Genomic DNA, 16727 nt, shown 5'->3' with positions numbered 1-16727 from the left:
ACTCGCTGTGCAAATAATTAAAAAGTTACTCAACTGCCCTGAGAGTCACTTTCCTCATCTGCAAAACGGGAGGCAATAATTCTTAAAGTAACTGTGTCCCATGAGAGAATAAAAATCTATCTGCAAAGAACTTTGAAAGTGTCAAATCTTAAAGTGCTTCATAAATGCCAGGGATTGTTGTTTCTGTGGGTTGGCCAAGGTCCGCGGCTGAGAGATGCCAGTTCTCGGACTCCGACTCGAGGCTCTGAGCTGGAAGCCTTAGCCACCACGGAGTCCTCCCACAGAAGAAGCAGCCAGAGTTCACGAAGAGCTTTCTGACATGGTTTATTTAGATACAAAATGCTACCGACCGAAGAGACAGTAACAGACTGGGGCCCTTGCCCCAGGGTAAGGCTGGTGATTCAGAGAGGCGGCCGCGGTCCAGGACTCCGGGTCCCCACATAAGGGTCTGGGGGCAGCTTCCAGTCCGGGGCTCGCTTTGGGCCCTTCTTCCCACTCAGGGCGGGCCTTCCGCGGCTGTCGCCCGCCCTTCTCCGGCCCTTTGGGCTGGGGGCAACGAGGAGCCCCCCGGGGAACAGCCTTCCCCAGCGGCCCGGTCCCGACCGTCACTCCCTCTGGAGCCCTCGCCCCACCACGTAGAGCTCCGGCTGAGAGGCCCACTTGCTGCTCCCCTTTGTGTCCGGTAAGCAGAGGCTGTTCCAAGCTGCCGCTTCCTTCGCAGAACTCTCCTCTGAGCTGCAAAGAGAAGAGACAGAAACAAGAGGGCAGCAGAGGTTTGTTTATAGGACAACAGAAGGAATGCTGGGGGCATGATGGCTGTGTGACCATGGGCCAGTGGCTTGACCCCTCTGATCCTCCAAATCTTTTTCTATAAAAGGCAATTATAATACCTGCAGTGTCTGCTTTACAGGTAAACACTCAATTGGTAAACATCAAGTACCTACTATGTGCTGGGAGCTCAGATGTTCTTATAGGGAACATAATACTTCAGCAAGTATTATGAAAAGAGGCAAAAAGCATCCCTTGCCCCCAAGAAGCTTAGTCTAAAAGAGTTGTAAGGACAGTGGTCTGTAACCCTTAAAGGTCCATTGACACGGACATGTTGTTATTAACCATAGTGCGCTGGATGGCCTTTCTCCTGTTGTAATACAGTGTGAATTCTTCAGGTGCTAAGAACCAGGGCTCCCTTTCCATTCTCTCCCCCAGAAGTAGCTAGCACAGCGCTCAGCACTGCGGAAATGGGAATACTGGGTATTAATCTACAGCAGAAGATTTCTGCCTTTTGATGCCCAACACCTGCTTGTCTCAACCTTGGAGCTGCGGGGGCTGGAAGTTTATTGTGGCTTTTCTTTAAAAAAAAAATCTCCTTGTATTTCATGAGTTTCCTTTCCTTTTCTTTTTTTGTTGACCTAATCCTCTCCATGGGCACTCAAAGGCTCCTAAAAGAGGCCCCCAAATGGCACAAACAATGCAAGCCCCTGGGCCAACACTGAATTAGAGACATTACAACCGTCCTCCCCCAAGAGGAGATAAAAAGAGGAGCCAGGGCTTAGATGAGGCTCGGAGAATTCTTTACATCCAGCCCCCACCAGAAGGGGGTCTGTTTTAAAAGGGAGTTCTGGCATTTGGCTACCACCCAAGTGATCCAGTTACTCCAAAAGGCCACCTTGCTTGCTTCCCATTCCCATCCAATGTCCATATAGCTGCCAAAATGACTTTGCTAGAAGATATGGTCCAGTGAAAGAGAACCCTGGTTCTGGAGTCAGATTCAAATCTGGATTCAAATCCTGCTTTGGAGTGAACATTATCCATGTTACTCTGAAAAAATCATTTCACATTTCCTGAGTCTCAGTTTCCTCCTCTATAATATGGGGTTGGTCTAGATGGCTTGTGAGTTCCTTATGGCTTTAGATCAATGGTTCTCAAACTTTTGTTTTCAGTATCTTTATCCTATTAAAAATTATTGAGGATCTCTCCAAAAGTGTTTTTGTTAATCTGGGTTATATTTATAGACATTTACCATATTGGAAATAAAAACTATTTTTGAATTTGTAGACCCTCTAAAAGGGTTTCAGAGATCCCCAGGATTCTCTAGACCATACTTTGAGAACCACTGCTTTAGATCTATGATTCTATGAAGAGCTCTCATTGACATTGCCTTTTTCCTGATTCCCTCTTGTCTCTAGGAGAAAATATAAAATTCCTAGGCTGGTATCAAAAGCCCTGCATAGTCTGGCTTCTGCCTTCCTGTACAGTTTTATTTCCTATTATTTCCCTTCATGCTACTTAGCTTTGTTCTGGTCAAACTGGTCTATGAGCTGGTCCCTAAAAATGTCTCTGCATCTTCTGACTTTGTGTGTTTGCACAAAATCCCCATATTTGGAATACTCTCCCTCCTGCCCTCTGCCTCAGAGAAGCTGCAGCTTTCTAGCTTGCTTCAGTGTAGAGGCTTCAGCTCCTCCTGGAGGACTTCCTGATCCCCTTGCTAGCCAATGCTCACTAGCCTCCTTGCGATTACTTAGTATGTCCCCTTAAATTTGCTTAGTTGTGTACTTGTCCTTTCTCTCCAACAGACTTAAGAGGTGCTTACTGGTTCACTTTTCTCTTTGTATCTGGCATTGTCATTTAAGTCATTTTCAATCATGTCCAACTTTTTGTGACCCCTTTTGGGGTTTTCTTGCCAAAGATACTGGAGCTATTGATCATTTCCTTCTCCAGCCCATTTTATATGTGAGAAAACTAAGGCAAACAGTGTTAAGTGACTTGATCAGGATCACACAGTAAATGCCTAAAGCTGTATTTGAACTCAGGTCTTCCTGCCCCTAAGCCTAGCACTGTATCACCTTGCTTCCACAGTTCCTCAAACAGTAGCTGGCAAAAGGCAGGCCCATGATTAATAATGTTTATTGAACAGAATTGATTGATTACAACCTTTCTGGAACTCACACCTGATAGCACTGGGCTGAAAAACCACAAATGCTGTGCCTTTCTCTACATTATTCTCCTGTGTCATGTCTCCCCAGCTAGGCTGTCAGCTCCTGCAGAGCAGAGATGTTGTACCACTTCATTTTTGTATCCCCCCTCTTGTCTAGCACAATGCTGAGTCTTGGGGGGGTGGCTATTGAATCAGTCAGCATACACTGGACAAAACAGCTGTAACTGGACCTTAGACAAACAGCTCTGAGTGTACCTCGACCATTCCTAGGGAGGAGAATGGATCAGGCAGCTGCTGGGATGCCATCTGGTCACTTGCTAACTCAAGTCATTATTTTGCTAACTAGGTGCTAAGCTCAGTTATTGCTGGGCTGTTGGAGGATTAAGAATGCTGTCAGCTCCCTTGAAATTTAGGTGCTCTGGGTTAAAGACCCACTTATGATGCCCTAGTTACCTCTCTGGGAAAGAGCAACAAAGGAGGGGAGATTTCAGCAAATTCCTGAACCTTGGTGTCTGTTCATAGACTCTTGATTCTGGTATGATCTTGTTTAAGTGGACCTGTGATTTCATTGATTTGGGAGTGCAAATGTCATTGTCCCCAAAGATGACCAGGGCCACACAGCTGATAACTGCTAAAGTGAGGGTTCAAATGAGTTCTCCTGCTTCCAAAACAAATAGTCCTACTGTGCCAGTCTTTGTGTAACATACAGGGAAACAGAAATACTAGCTACAGTGGGTCTGCACGTGAGATAACAGATAAGGACTTGGGGATCTGTTGTCTGTTCTGACATTTCCCAAGTTCTTTTGCAGCTTCCCACCCACGAAGCCCAGCAAATTCTCACTGCGGTGGAATTCCATTCCATGGAAGTCACCCAACAAAGATTTTCAAGCATCTGTTGAGAGTCAGGAAAGGTGAAGGCCAGAGCCCCCTTTTGTGTTCAGGGCTCCATAATCCTTATGGGGAGACCAGGCTTGGATTTTGACATAAACAATTATAAGGCAGTGTAACTACTACAGAGTGGTACAGACCATGAGCAGACCTTTCAGATGATTCTGGCCAGGACCATTAGTTCCTGCCCTGATCCAAGGCCCAGGGGCTTTATGGGCCATTGTTTACTCTCTCCATCCCCACTCCCCTTTAAAACGTATCTCTTTAAGGGAGAAAGCCATGCCTTTGGTCCTCATACCTCTTTGACTTTTCTGCTCTGTTTCTTCATGAAACATTTAAAGGAGAGTATACTAAAAATAGAGCAAGAATTAATAGTCAAAGTAGAAAGATTGCTGTACGTTTGGGGGTTTCTGCTTGTTTTTTCACAAGGCAGTTGAGGCTAAGTGACTTGCCCAGGATCACACAGTTAGTGTCAAGTGTCTGAGGCCAGATTTGAACTTAGTCCTCCTGACTCTGAGACTGGTGCCCTAAGGATTGATGTCTGAAATCCTGATTCAGGGTCTGCTCTTACCTGTTGGTCAAATACAAGTTATTTGACCTCTGGGCTTTCAGGTTCCCCTGAAAATGAATGATAAGATTAAATGGACTATAAGATCCCTCCTAGTTCTAAAAATATAATCCTAGTGTTCGATGAGAAACCTAGATCTGGAACCTATTAACTGCATGACTCTGGGCGAGTCCTGGCATTTCTCTGAGTTTCAGCTTTTTCATCTGTAAAAGGGGCTTGTTAATATTTACTATTACATACATGTATAAATATGAATACATCCATACACACATATACATATTGCAATATGTATATCTCTATAATATCTTGTATATTCCCCAAAGCACATACATACATACATACATACATAGCTACCCACAAATAACACATATACCTTAGGCTTAAAACATTACAAAAATGTGAATGAGGAGCAGCTAGGGGGCTCAGTGGATAGAGCACTGGAATCAGGAAGACTCAACTTCCTGAGTTCAAATCTGTTCTCAGATACTTGCTAGTTGTGTAACCCCTGGACATATCACTTAACTGTTTGCCTCAGGTTCCTCATCTGTCAAATGAGCTGGAGAAGGAAATGGGAATTTGCTTCAGTATCTTTGCCAAGAAAACCCCAAATGGGATCACGAAGAGTCAGAGATGACAGCAACAAGAAGTATTATAGTGAATCTGCCTATTATACAAACTGAGACAAGAAAAGAAAGTTGTAGTACTTCAGAGAGGGCATGGACTAGCACTGAATTCTTTTGAGAGGGTGAGGGAACAGAGAAGCCCTTGCTAGGTGACTTGAGAGCTGGTGGAGTCGGCTCATGTTCCCCTGAGCTTCCTTCCATTTTCACTGATAGATGTGATTTTCCAAAAGATGTTCTAGTGGGGAACCAGTCCCTATATTGCCTAAGGCTGACCCTAGGCAATAAATTGGAAGCATGGACCAGTGGAAAGGTCCTTGCTTTCGAGTCAGAAGAGCTTAATGCTGATCCCATCTCTGAGTGTGACCCTTGTGTGACCATGGGGGAGATATTTCCCTTCTCCGGCTTCCGTTTATCCATCTAGCTTTAGACCCATGGTGTTCTGACGTTATTGTCCCTTTCTCTAGGGTCTCAGGAGCTCCGCTTCCCACACACCTCACAGCCAGTTTTCTATGTAATCTGATTCAGGAAGGTGGGTGGTGAGTGGGATGGGGGTAGAAAACAGCAGGTGTTTGAGAGATCCTCGGCAGAGGGATTACTTTGTATTTCATCAGACTGATGCTCTTTTGAATCTAGTATCCTGAAACTTGAAGACCCATTGAGGGATTTAGTGGTAAAGAACGGAAGCTTCTGCCCACAAAAGAGTGGTACAGTGGATTGTCATTGGAGCTCCTGTCCTCTAAGTACAGGCTATAAACATTATTCTCATTTTCTGGAAAAATATATAGACCAAGAATTTCCAGTGAAGGTCAGGGAGCTGGGGCAGGCAGAATTTGAGGGCGGTTGCACCGAGCTGTCTTCACTGCTTCAAGGTGTGATGGGAGAGTTACCTTGATTTGGATAATCCTGCCTCAAGTAAAACCAAAATGGCTTTTTGCCACTGTCTCAAAGCATGATCCTAGGATCAAGTGGGGCCTTCGCCCTGAGAGCAGCTGCCCCAGGCCCCAGGCAGACTTGACATCTGCAATTCAAAGATCAGAGAATTTCAGCTCTACCATCTCACTAGGGCCTCTGGGCAGGTCTAAAGTTTCCTTCGTCTCCAAAATGGGGATGTCACATTCCACAACTTCATCAAATACTCTGAAATTCTACAAATTTGTGGAAGTGCCAGCTCTGAGATGATGGCGTGTATTTGTACCCCCTTCAATTGGTCTACTTCTGCTATAAGGGCAGGGGACCCCTTAACAGTCCCTAACACCCAGTAGCCAACTTTATCTTTAAAAGAGCTTAAGAAAATCACGAGATGAAAGGGAGGGGAGTAGCACAGTACAATGGGGAGCCAGAAGACTCTGGTGTAAATCCTGCTTTATACTTGACCACTTGTGTGATTTTGGACAAGATACCTCAGTTTCTTTCTCTGTAAGGTGAGAGGGTCAGCCTAAATCAGTGGTTCTCAAGTTTTTGGTCTCAGGAACCCATTAAACTCCAGAAAATTATCTAGAACTCCCCAAGGAGCTTTTGTTTATGTGGATTATATCCTGTTGACAACTGTTGTTGTTGCAGTGATTCGGTAGCATCTGACTCTTTGTGACTCTATTTTGGGGTTTTCTTGGCAAAGTCCCTGGGGTAGTTTGCCATTTCTCAAACAAGTAAGCATCTGAGGCTGGATTTGATCTCAGGAAGAAGAACCTTCCTGACTCCAGGCCCCGCACTCTTTTTACTGCACCACCCAGCAGCCAGATGTTTTTGTTCAGTTGTTTTTCAGCCATGTCCACCTGTCTGTGACCCCGTTTTGGAGGGTTTTCTTGACAAAGATAATGCAGTGGTTTGCCATTTCCTCTTCTACTTCATTTTACAGTAGAGGAAACTGAGGCAAACCAGGTTAAGAGACTTGCCCAGGGATACACAGCTTGTAAGTGCCTGAGGCCCAATTTGAAAATGAGTCTCCCTGACTCAGCTGTCCTACTGTTATTTACCATGTAAGAAATGTTATCATGAAAATAGTTTTGACTTCTTGGACACCCTGAAAGGGTCTCAGCAATGGGACAACCCCACTCTGAGAAACATTGGCTTAGAGCCCTGCGATCCCTTGCAGTTCTAAACTGATGATCCCATAATCCTAAGGAATCATAAAAATGCTGTGTTTTGAAAGCACTCCATTAGGCACAGTGTTGTCTGGGGGAGAATAGAATGATCTAAAAATTCCTTTTAATTAGGTTAATGACAACACTGGCTAACATTTGGGTTGTACTTTTAAGATTTGCAAAGCGTTTTCCATATAGCTTATCTCATTAGTGCTCACACCAACCCTGCAAGGGAATGGCTGCTTTTACCTACATCTTACAAATAGGGAAACTGAGGCAAACAGGTAGACACACAACCAATACATGTCTTTGGCACGACCATGAACTCAGGTCTTCCTGACTTCATATTCCAATCTTTATGACTTGAGCACCTCCTATCTCTTTTGAATTATCAATTTTCCAAATTGATTGTGATCATCTAGTCCAACTCTCTCATTTTACAGAAAGGTAACTGGGAAAGATTGAAGGCAAAAGGAGAAGGGGATGGCAAAGGATGAGATGAGACTCATGGGAGCAAGGAACATGAGCCTGTACAGACTTGGGGAGATAGTGGAGGATAAAAGAGCCTGACATCCTCTGGTCCATGGGGTCCAACTTAATAAAAACAGCAACAATGACAATTATAGCAACAGCAACAACAATAACAATAACAGTAACAATAACAGCAGCAACAACCACAGCCACAACCACTTATTTGCCCAGGATTATACAAGTGGTAAGTAGGAGAGTGCTTTTGAACTCAGGATCTTTAACTCTAAATTAAAGTGCTTTTTTCTTTTCTTAGGGAATGGGGGAAAAAAGGGGTATTTTATTCCTGCACAGTTTAATGTTATGGATTCTTGGCTCCTGTTGTTTGAAATGTTAGTATTTCTAATCAATGCCTTTTTTAAAGGTCCTCTTTTAGAAGGATAAGAAAAGTGAGTGTCTGGAGAAGTAACATTAATAATTTGCTCTCAGATTCCCAGCTGTGGGTAGCTCATCATTGTTTTAAGAAATGAGCAACATCATCGGAAGATTCTTATAATCTATACCTCATTTCCTTCAGTGGCTGGGAAAATACATAAGATTTTATTTTATTTTTTTGCTGAGGCAATTGGGGTTGTGGCTTGCCAGGGTCACACAGCTAGGACCCTTTAAGTGTCTGAGGGCAGATGTGAACTCAGGTCCTCCTGACTCCAAATCCCGTGTTCTGTTATTCACTGTGCCATCTAGTTGCCTCAATACATATAATTTCTAACTGTGAGAATATCAAATTTTCCATGGATCATACAAAGTATTTTAGTTAATGTTGGCTTAAAAAGTAAATAAGTTCTCTGAGGACAGGGACCATTTTCATCTCCAGCAGCCAGTGTGTTTTAGGAGAGGAAATCCTAACTTTGTGTCATGGATCCCTTGGGTAATCTGGCGGAGTTTGTGGACCTCTTCCCTGAATAATGTGTCTAATGCATAAAATAATACATAGAAGGTCACAAAGAAACCAATAGCAATGAAATAAAGATGTATTTTTTTCTCATCCAAGTTCATGTTCCCCCTGAAACCCATCCTCAGCCCCGAGGTTAATTATCAGGATACAATAGAAAGAGACTAGAACATGGAATCCAAGGATGGAGTCAGCTTTCAGCTCCACCAGCCATCTATGCAGGCTTGGGCAAGGCTCCAGTTGTGATCTAAGGTAAAGCTGGACTTCCATTTAAATCCCGCTCCAAACGTTACCATTTGCTTACTGTCTCGTTTCCTTCTCTGCCTAAGGGGAGGCTTGGATTGTATAACTGTAGTCCGGTGCTTCCCCTCCCTCTGGGGCCACAGCCTCTCCACTGACCGTTTAGCGGGGCTTCTGTGCAAGCTGTGAGGGACAGCCACGTGGTTCGGGGCACAGAGGCTCAGGCCTGAAGTCCGGCCCCAGGCCCTTACACCAGCTGTGTGACCCAGGGGAACTCACCTAACCCTGTGCCTGCACATGAGCTGGAGAAGACATGGCCAACTGTTCCAGTAGCTTGGAACAAAACCCAACGGAATCAGAAGAGCCGGACTCGGCTGAAACTACAGAACCACAGCAGCAGCTCTGTGAGCTGCCTTAGGAAGGGGCTGGCGGGCGGCACAGGGTGGGAGCGTGCGACCTTTAACATGAGGCCGTTGGACTCAGTGACCTCCATGGGCCCCTGCAGCCTGTGGTCTGAGGGCTCAGGTTGGATCCTGAGCCTGCTACTACCTCCGTTCAGCTGCTGTGAACAGCAAACATGACCGAGTGAGACCCTTTATAGCAACCCCAGAGTGCCATGTGAAGGGCGAGTGGTTCCAAGCTCATTAGTGAGCGAGCAGCGATGGAAGGACAGGAAGGGGCTCAAGGCTGGCCCTGTCTCTGTCAATGACCAGACAAGTGACCCTGGACAAGTCATCTGCACCCCCCACGCTGAGGTCCCTCACTAGCTCACATGTCAAAAAGGACAAGGGACTTGGAGTCGGAGGTCAAGTTCTGCCTTTGCCACTTACACCCTTATTAGTGGGTGAGTGGGGCAAGTCTGTTCTCTCTGGCCCAGTTTCCCACCTTAAAAATGAAGAGGTTGGTCCAAGGTTTCTTCTCACTTAAAATTTAGAAGCATCTGAGCAGTCCATCTCCACTAGGTAATGTTGGGAGTGGACGCTCTCACAGTGCCAGGAACTGTGCAAAGCTCTGCCCACAGGCTCCAACCCGTCCTCACTATCATCCTGAGGGAGAGGCTGCCACCGGCCATTGTCTACATAAGGAGGCTGCGGACCCCCCAGGAAGCTGGGGGAGGCAGAACTTGAGCCTGGCCTCCCGTGCTAAAGGGGCAGTCAGGAGACAAACTTGGAGGCGTGATCACGGAGGCGGCTCCAGAGGCTTTCCTAATGCAGACATGCTACTGCCCCGAGAAAGCAGCCAGAATAGGTGTAAAGGCAGATGTCCTTCCCGCCATGAGCAGAAAGCCTGGGCTCATCCTCACCTGGTGGCGTCTGCCTCTGGGAATGGGAAGGCCCCTTGCCCAGGCTGCTCCTCAGGAGGGGGAGAGCCGCAGGGGCCCCACTGCTCCCTAGCCCCCCAGGCCTTCCTGCAGCTGAAGCAAGGGCTCTAAGAGCCCCAAGACAGGCTCTCTGCCACAGAAAACTGCTTTCTAGAATAAGGAACAGGAGAGACTTGTACAGGGTATCACCTGTAAAGGGACAGGAAGCCCTGTCCATTGGGGGATACCCTTTACGAGTCTCTCCTCTTGTATAAAATGTAAAATGTGAGGGAAGTGGCCCGGCCCAGAGAGCCCCAGCTCTGCAGGGAGGAGGTCCTGAGTTCAAGTCTAGCGTTAGATGCTTAACTAACTCTAGGATCCTGGCCTAGTCAATTAACCTGGTTTGCCTCAGTTTCCTCATCTGACCAAATGAGACAGAATGGGAGAAGGTGATTTCTAGGGGGCTTGTGGGCTTTCACGTTCCCTGCTTCTACCTGGATTCATCTCCCTCTCTGATAGCTGTGTGGACATAGCAAGTCGCTTAGTCATCAAAACTCCTGCTTCCAAATCACTTTTAAGATTTATAAGGTTTTATTACGACAATAAGGCTGAAATTTAAATAGGCTTGTAAAGGGCTTTACCTACAGTATCTCATTTGATCCTCCTACCAGCCCTATGAGTTATTCTTGTTCCTATTTTAAAGATGAGTAATCTGATACCTCTAGATTAAGTCACTAAAGGCCTGGAAACAGGGTTTGAGTCCAGGGCTTCTCAACTCCCATTTTAGTCTCTAATCTACTCTACCATGTTGTCAGCCCTGTGAAGTAGTTCATTCAAATATTAGACCCATTTTATAGATGTGAAGACTAAAGCTCAGAGAAGTGAGTTGACTTGCCTAGGATCTGGGGGCTAATCAGAATCAGTCAGGATTCTAGCTTGGGATCCCTAACTCCAGGGCTCTTTCCACTACTAGCACTAGACTGCCCCTTAAATGAACACTTTAGCTTTCTAGGTCTCAGTGTCCTGCCCTGTAACTCGAGTCTATGGGCTAGATGCTCTTTCAGGTCTTTTCCCACTGAACACAGGCCCCAGCTTGAGGACTTTGAGCCTGGGGCCGGCCTCACCTGGTCTGGCTGCACAGTTCACTTGTGGTCCCCACGGAGGCCGAGCCTGGTAGCCGGAGGCGGACTCTTGGCCGATGGTCGGAGGCAGTCCTTCTGATGAAAGGCTGCGGGTTGAGAGCACACAAAGCCATCCTCCTCTGGGGCTCCCCCCACGGCCTTGGGGACACGGCTGTTCTCTTAGCCTCTGCTGCCATCTCCAGATGTTCCCCACTCTCTGGGTGGGATACTTTGGGGGAGGATGGAGATTTGGCCTCAAACAGAGAGGGGGATGCAGGGCAGAATATGGAACAGGTATTGGGGGCCACCTTGCCCGGAGCTGGATCTTGGTCCCCCCATGAGCTCTGCTCCTTGGGTTCCTGGGATGGGGAGGTTGGAGGAGTAGAGGGGGAGCCAGAGGGAGAGGGGCTCACTTCTCTGTGAGTGACCAGTGGGCTTGAGAGCTCTTGGAGGCCTGGGGGGCTCTGAGGGACTTCCATGGGAGAACTGGGATGTTTGGGTTGAGGGAGTGGAGAAGTTGACTTTCTCGATGTGGGGGGGCTTGTTGGAGGGCTCGGTGTCCTGGCCCTGGCTGGAGGGCTTATCCTAGGGCTAAAAGGGGGGCTGGTCTGCCTCTGCACCTGGGGAAGGCTCGGCTGAGTCGGTAGCCCAGTGGGTCTATGGGAGGTGGGTGGGCTAAGGTTTCTCCTTTCGGTCCTGTGTGACCAGTGCAGCCTTGTAGGGGAGACTTTCCTGACCAGAGAGGGGCCTTTCTCTTGGCCTTGCCTTGGCCCTACTGGTCGGGACGACCTGCCTGTGCTGCCTTCCTTGTTTCCCTTTAGCCCAGCTGTGCTGCTGGGCTGGGGCAGAGGGATCACCTTATGGGGCTGCTTGTTGAGACTTGCAGCCTCTTCTACCTCGGGCCTCCTCGGGGCCACAGCTGGCCTCTCTTGGTTGTGGCCAGTTCTGGGCACATGGATCAGTTCTAAGTAGAGATTTCTGCCTCTCCTTTCTGCCTTGGTGTCCCCTGACCCTTTGCCACTGGGAGAGATGGGATTGGGGATGTTTTTACTCGGCAGTAAGTCAATAGGGTTCAGGGAAGCCTTCAGCCTTTGGGAAGCTGATGGTTTCCTAGGTGGGGGGAGCTTGCTGGACACCTCAGCAGGGCCTCCTCCAGGCTCTGGATCTCCAGGGTTCGGGAGTGAATTAAACGAGTTGTCCATCAGGATTTCTGGAGGTGGGGGAGGGAAGTCCTCTAAATCTTCCTCTCTTTCACCGTTTGGAGCATTCCTGGAAACTTGTGCTGCTGTGGGAAGAGGCGTGAAGATGGGAGCAAAGGGCCTCCAGCATGAGCCCAATCTGGGGGGCTCTCCAACTGTTCCTGGGGAAATCTGGTGCTTGGGATACAAGGGGGCAAGCCCCTATAAATAGGGAACTTGGGAGGTATTATGGGAAAGCCAAATTTCTTGATGCCATTGACTTCCCCTGAGGGTCTGGGGTTCACCATCTTTTCAGCTGGACTAAACGTTTCAATGAGTTTCTTGACAGATGGTCGAGGGCTACATCCCTCCCCATTCCACCCTTGGGTCTCAGGAACCTCCTTTTCTCTCTCCCATGACTCGTGTTCCTGGACAGGTGAGGTAGTCTTTGAAAGTGCCTCAGCTTTTCCTTTGCTGGGCTGCTCACACTTAGAGTTGGGATTAGGTTTCTGCCAGACAATCTTTTCCTGACTAGGCAGAATGCTGAGGTTCTTGGCAAGGGAGGCCTTCAGCTTGCTGATGGAGGAGCCTTGGGTGGGTCCTCTTCCGCTGTCCAGGCACAACACAGCTGTTCTGGGGTGCTCTTCTTTGTTCTGTGTTTTTCTTTTCCTACGGAAGCCATAAAACATCTCTAGCCGTTGGCTGAGGTCCTTCTGGACCCTCTGCAGTTCCAAGAGCGTGGGGTCCTCAGTGTAGTTCTTCAGAGATTCCTCAGACTTGGATCTCTTTGGTCCCTCAGACCACGTTCTGCCCTCGCTGGCTGTGCTGGGTCTAGCAGGGAGGATTATCTTTTTTTCTTCGTCCTCCATCCATTCTTTGTGTACAGGCTGAACTGGGACAAACTTGATTCTTTCACTAATTGCGTCCTTCATCTTGAGAATCATCTCGTGGGCCTGGGGGCTCTTGATTCTCTTAAAATGTGGCCACAATATAATTTCTGTGAGGGCTGGGGAGGTTGTCGGCCTCAAAAACCAGGTTTCTCTCTGACTGTGACTCAGGCAAGGGGTGTCTTCTTCACTGTCCTCCTCCTCCTCTTCTTCTTCCTCCTCCTCCTCTGAATTGCCATCCTCCTCATCAGTGAGGAGCAGAGGTGCCCTTAATCCGCAGTCTTTGGAATGTTCTCCTTTCTTATGTGAAGACTTCTTCTCCAGCTGCAGAAACCTGGAGTGTGAATTTGCTAGAGCTTCACCCAGTTGTGAAGGGTTACCCAGTGCAGCTGACTGGGCTCTTTGTCTCTCAAGAGCCCCGTCCTGGGGTCTGCTGGGCCCCGACGCCGATGGGTAATGCAGCCAGGCGTCTGCCTTGGTCTCCCGGCGGGATGAAACCCACGGCTTCCTTTCTGCGGGCTCCTCCAAAGATTCCCAGCTGCTTTGTTTCCCCAGTTTGTCCACAGAATGCAGAGACTCATTGTCAGCCCCAATGCCGCTGTCTTCAGAATACAGGGGTCGATCGTCGACCTTAGGTGTGCTGGGGCCAGCCACATAGCCTTTGAGGAGCCCGATGGCCTTCAGGAGGCATTGGTCCAGTTCTCTTTTAGTCTCTAGTTTTTTGTCCAGATGTTGGGCTGCAGAATGGAGGTAGCTACTGGAGCCCTGAAGAGAACTGGAGGTGAGGGTAGTCACTGTGTCATGGAGACCCTGCATCCGGTTGGCTGTGTACTGTAGTAGCTGCTGCAGGAGATCAGGCTGCCACGGGGCATCTACCTTTTCAGCTGGCCAAGCCAAGTGGGCCCCAGCTTCTTGGAGCAGGGTTTCTCCATCATTGGCCATATCTCTCAAGAGCTTGTTGATCTCATCAAAGCGCCAGAGCAAGAATCCCACCATTTGCTGGAGGTACTGCTGGGTTTGAGCAGCCTCGTGGGCAATGCCCAAGATTGCTTCATATCTGGAGAGACTAGGGTGCAGAAAGGCATAAGCCTTGTGGTGAGCCTTCACCAGGGCTTCAGGGAAATCCACCTTGTCTTCAGGCCCATAAGCAAGAAAGTCTTGGGCTTGACAATAACGGCTGTCTTTCCCCAATATGTGAGAAGTGGGCACATTTCCTTTCTTAGAAGACTCCCTGGCACTCTGTCCCTTATTTTCATCCCAACAGAAGAAGTCTCTCCTGGAGGAGTTTTGACTCTCTAACTGTGTGTCCTCGGTCAAGTGTTTCTGAAAATCCATAGTTTCTGATAGAGTAGCTTCATCATCTTGGGTCGCATCTCCAGGTTCTCTCCTCCTGTCTGGAGAGGGATTCCCAGGAAAAAAATGGAGATTTTTGACCATATTTTGATTTCTCTTGGGATCTGGATGCTCTCTCGCCTGCTGCCTCCACCCTCCAAGTGCAGCTTCTCCATTGCCATAATAGGTAGAATTTTGAACCAGCAGAGGGATGGAGAACCTTTCACAGTAAGCCTGATGCACTGATAAAATGGCCTTGGGTTTTCTCCAAAACTGGATACCGCTCCTAGATACAATGTCACTACGGGAAGGTGTACACCCCATAGTTTTGAAGAATTTTTTTTCCTATTCTCCCATCTTCAGAAAAGAGAGATTAAAAATAAAAGCAAAAATCAGTCTCACCATTTCATCCAGCAGCACTGAGCATCTCTTGGGCAGGAATCCAGGCTCCTTCTCTTCTCCATCCCACAAAACCTCAACAACTGTTGCCCATCCATGCCAAATTTGGGGCAATAACCCATGGATTGCAATCAGCCTCCTCTCATTTCTTTTAACCCCCAACCTGAAGACTTGTTTTCCATCTCTGTTTTGAATTCTCAGCGGTCAGTGAACCACAGGCAGATTCTAAAGGGCTTTACCCTGTGGAATTAAAGGACCCCAGGGTTTTTGTTGGTGTCCTGACAGATGTGAATAGCAAATAAAGTCTTAAGCCTATTAGGTTAATCATGCTTCAGGCAGTCGGCATCTGCAGTATGTTTCAACATACAGTGTTTCAGCATTTACTATTTCTGGAGATGGATTATTTCTGCACGTGTTTATGCTTTTAATCCTCATCCAGCACTGTGCCGGAAATCAAGAGAAAGGGGCTGTAATTGCAGGAGGACTCTTGGAGAAATGTGCTGGAAGGAGATAGAACAACCCTAGGAGAGAATGTGACTTTAATGACTTACGGGGAGCATGTCAGTAGAGAATGTCAAGGCCCCCTCCTTGACTGGAGAAAAGTGCCTGAAAAAACGATAGGCAATAGTCAAAGAGATAACTTATTTTCTTTCTCTAGTGTAACAAATAGAACTGCATTAGTGAGAAAAAGTTCCTTTGAATGAATAGGCAACGAACAAAAGTAGTTTTCATATTCTTTATGATAGAGATGAAAAGAGTCAGTTTTCACAGTAACAGACTCCATTTGAGTAGAGAAGGCCAGGGAGCACAAAAGCTATTCTGGGAGGCTCCAAGACAGTCAGAATCCAAGAATGACAAGGCAGAAAGGGAACAGAGAGATCCTTATAAACTCTCCCACAAGCAGCTAACAATCTGAGTGACCTTGAATAATGTGCTTAACCACTCTGGGCCTCACATTCACCATTTATCTCCAAAGGTTTATGAAAACAGCTAGAACTGAAATCTGTGCAATGGTTTAGGTTGCTTGAAATAGAGCTTGAGATTAAATGTGTTTTTCTTTCACAAATGATAAACTACTTATTCAAAAATCTGTGTGAGAAAGGAAGGTATGTCTTTGCCATGGATTGGGTCCTTTAACATATAAAAATGTTATATTTGACAAATATAAAAACTTAAGATTTGGAGATAAGAATTCATCATTTATAAAAATTGTCAATCAAAGTGGAAAGCAGTTTGGCAGAAATTGGACATTGCCTAAAATCTTATACCACTTACCAAGATATGATTAATGTGATCTAGATATAGAAACAGATATTACAAGAAAATTTGAAGAACATGGAAATATATTACCCTTCAGACTTAGGAATAGGTGAACAATTTATGAATTAACAAGAAATAGGGAGATAATGTTTAAGAAAATTCCCACCAGTGTCAAGTAGTCAAACCATAGCTCATTCTTGGCCAACTATTTCTGGTTACACTTGCATGAACCAATAGGTCTTAGTGTACTTTTCCAACTTTAGCTTTCATTTTTAAAATTAATTTTTATTGAGGTTTAATACTATATATATATATTTTACATCACTTTCATTCTCCATTGTATTTTTCCCCTTGCAGTGCCCAGTTGGTCATCCCTTGTAACAAATGTTCAACCAATGACTGGCAACATCATAAACATTTATTGTTTAAGGAGATGCTGTAACCAAAATATTTATTATTATTCACAGAGCAAGATAATTGGCCTGTAAGCTCCAA

General features: G+C 46.7%; 1 protein-coding gene across 1 annotated transcript; it reads right to left on the bottom strand.

Moving 5' to 3' along the window:
• Positions 1 to 314: 314 nt before the first annotated feature.
• PCARE (photoreceptor cilium actin regulator) lies at positions 315 to 15214 on the bottom strand. The gene is given in 3 exon segments (XM_051976218.1): positions 315 to 735; positions 11180 to 12572; positions 12575 to 15214. Coding segments are annotated over 3 exon segments (3846 nt in total). The 5' UTR covers positions 14898 to 15214; the 3' UTR covers positions 315 to 605.
• Between the last annotated feature and the right edge of the window lie 1513 nt (positions 15215 to 16727).

Source organism: Antechinus flavipes, chromosome 2 (genome assembly GCF_016432865.1).
Source record: "Antechinus flavipes isolate AdamAnt ecotype Samford, QLD, Australia chromosome 2, AdamAnt_v2, whole genome shotgun sequence".
NCBI classification, from domain to species: domain Eukaryota; kingdom Metazoa; phylum Chordata; class Mammalia; order Dasyuromorphia; family Dasyuridae; genus Antechinus; species Antechinus flavipes.
This window is presented reverse-complemented; position numbering and strand designations above follow the sequence as displayed.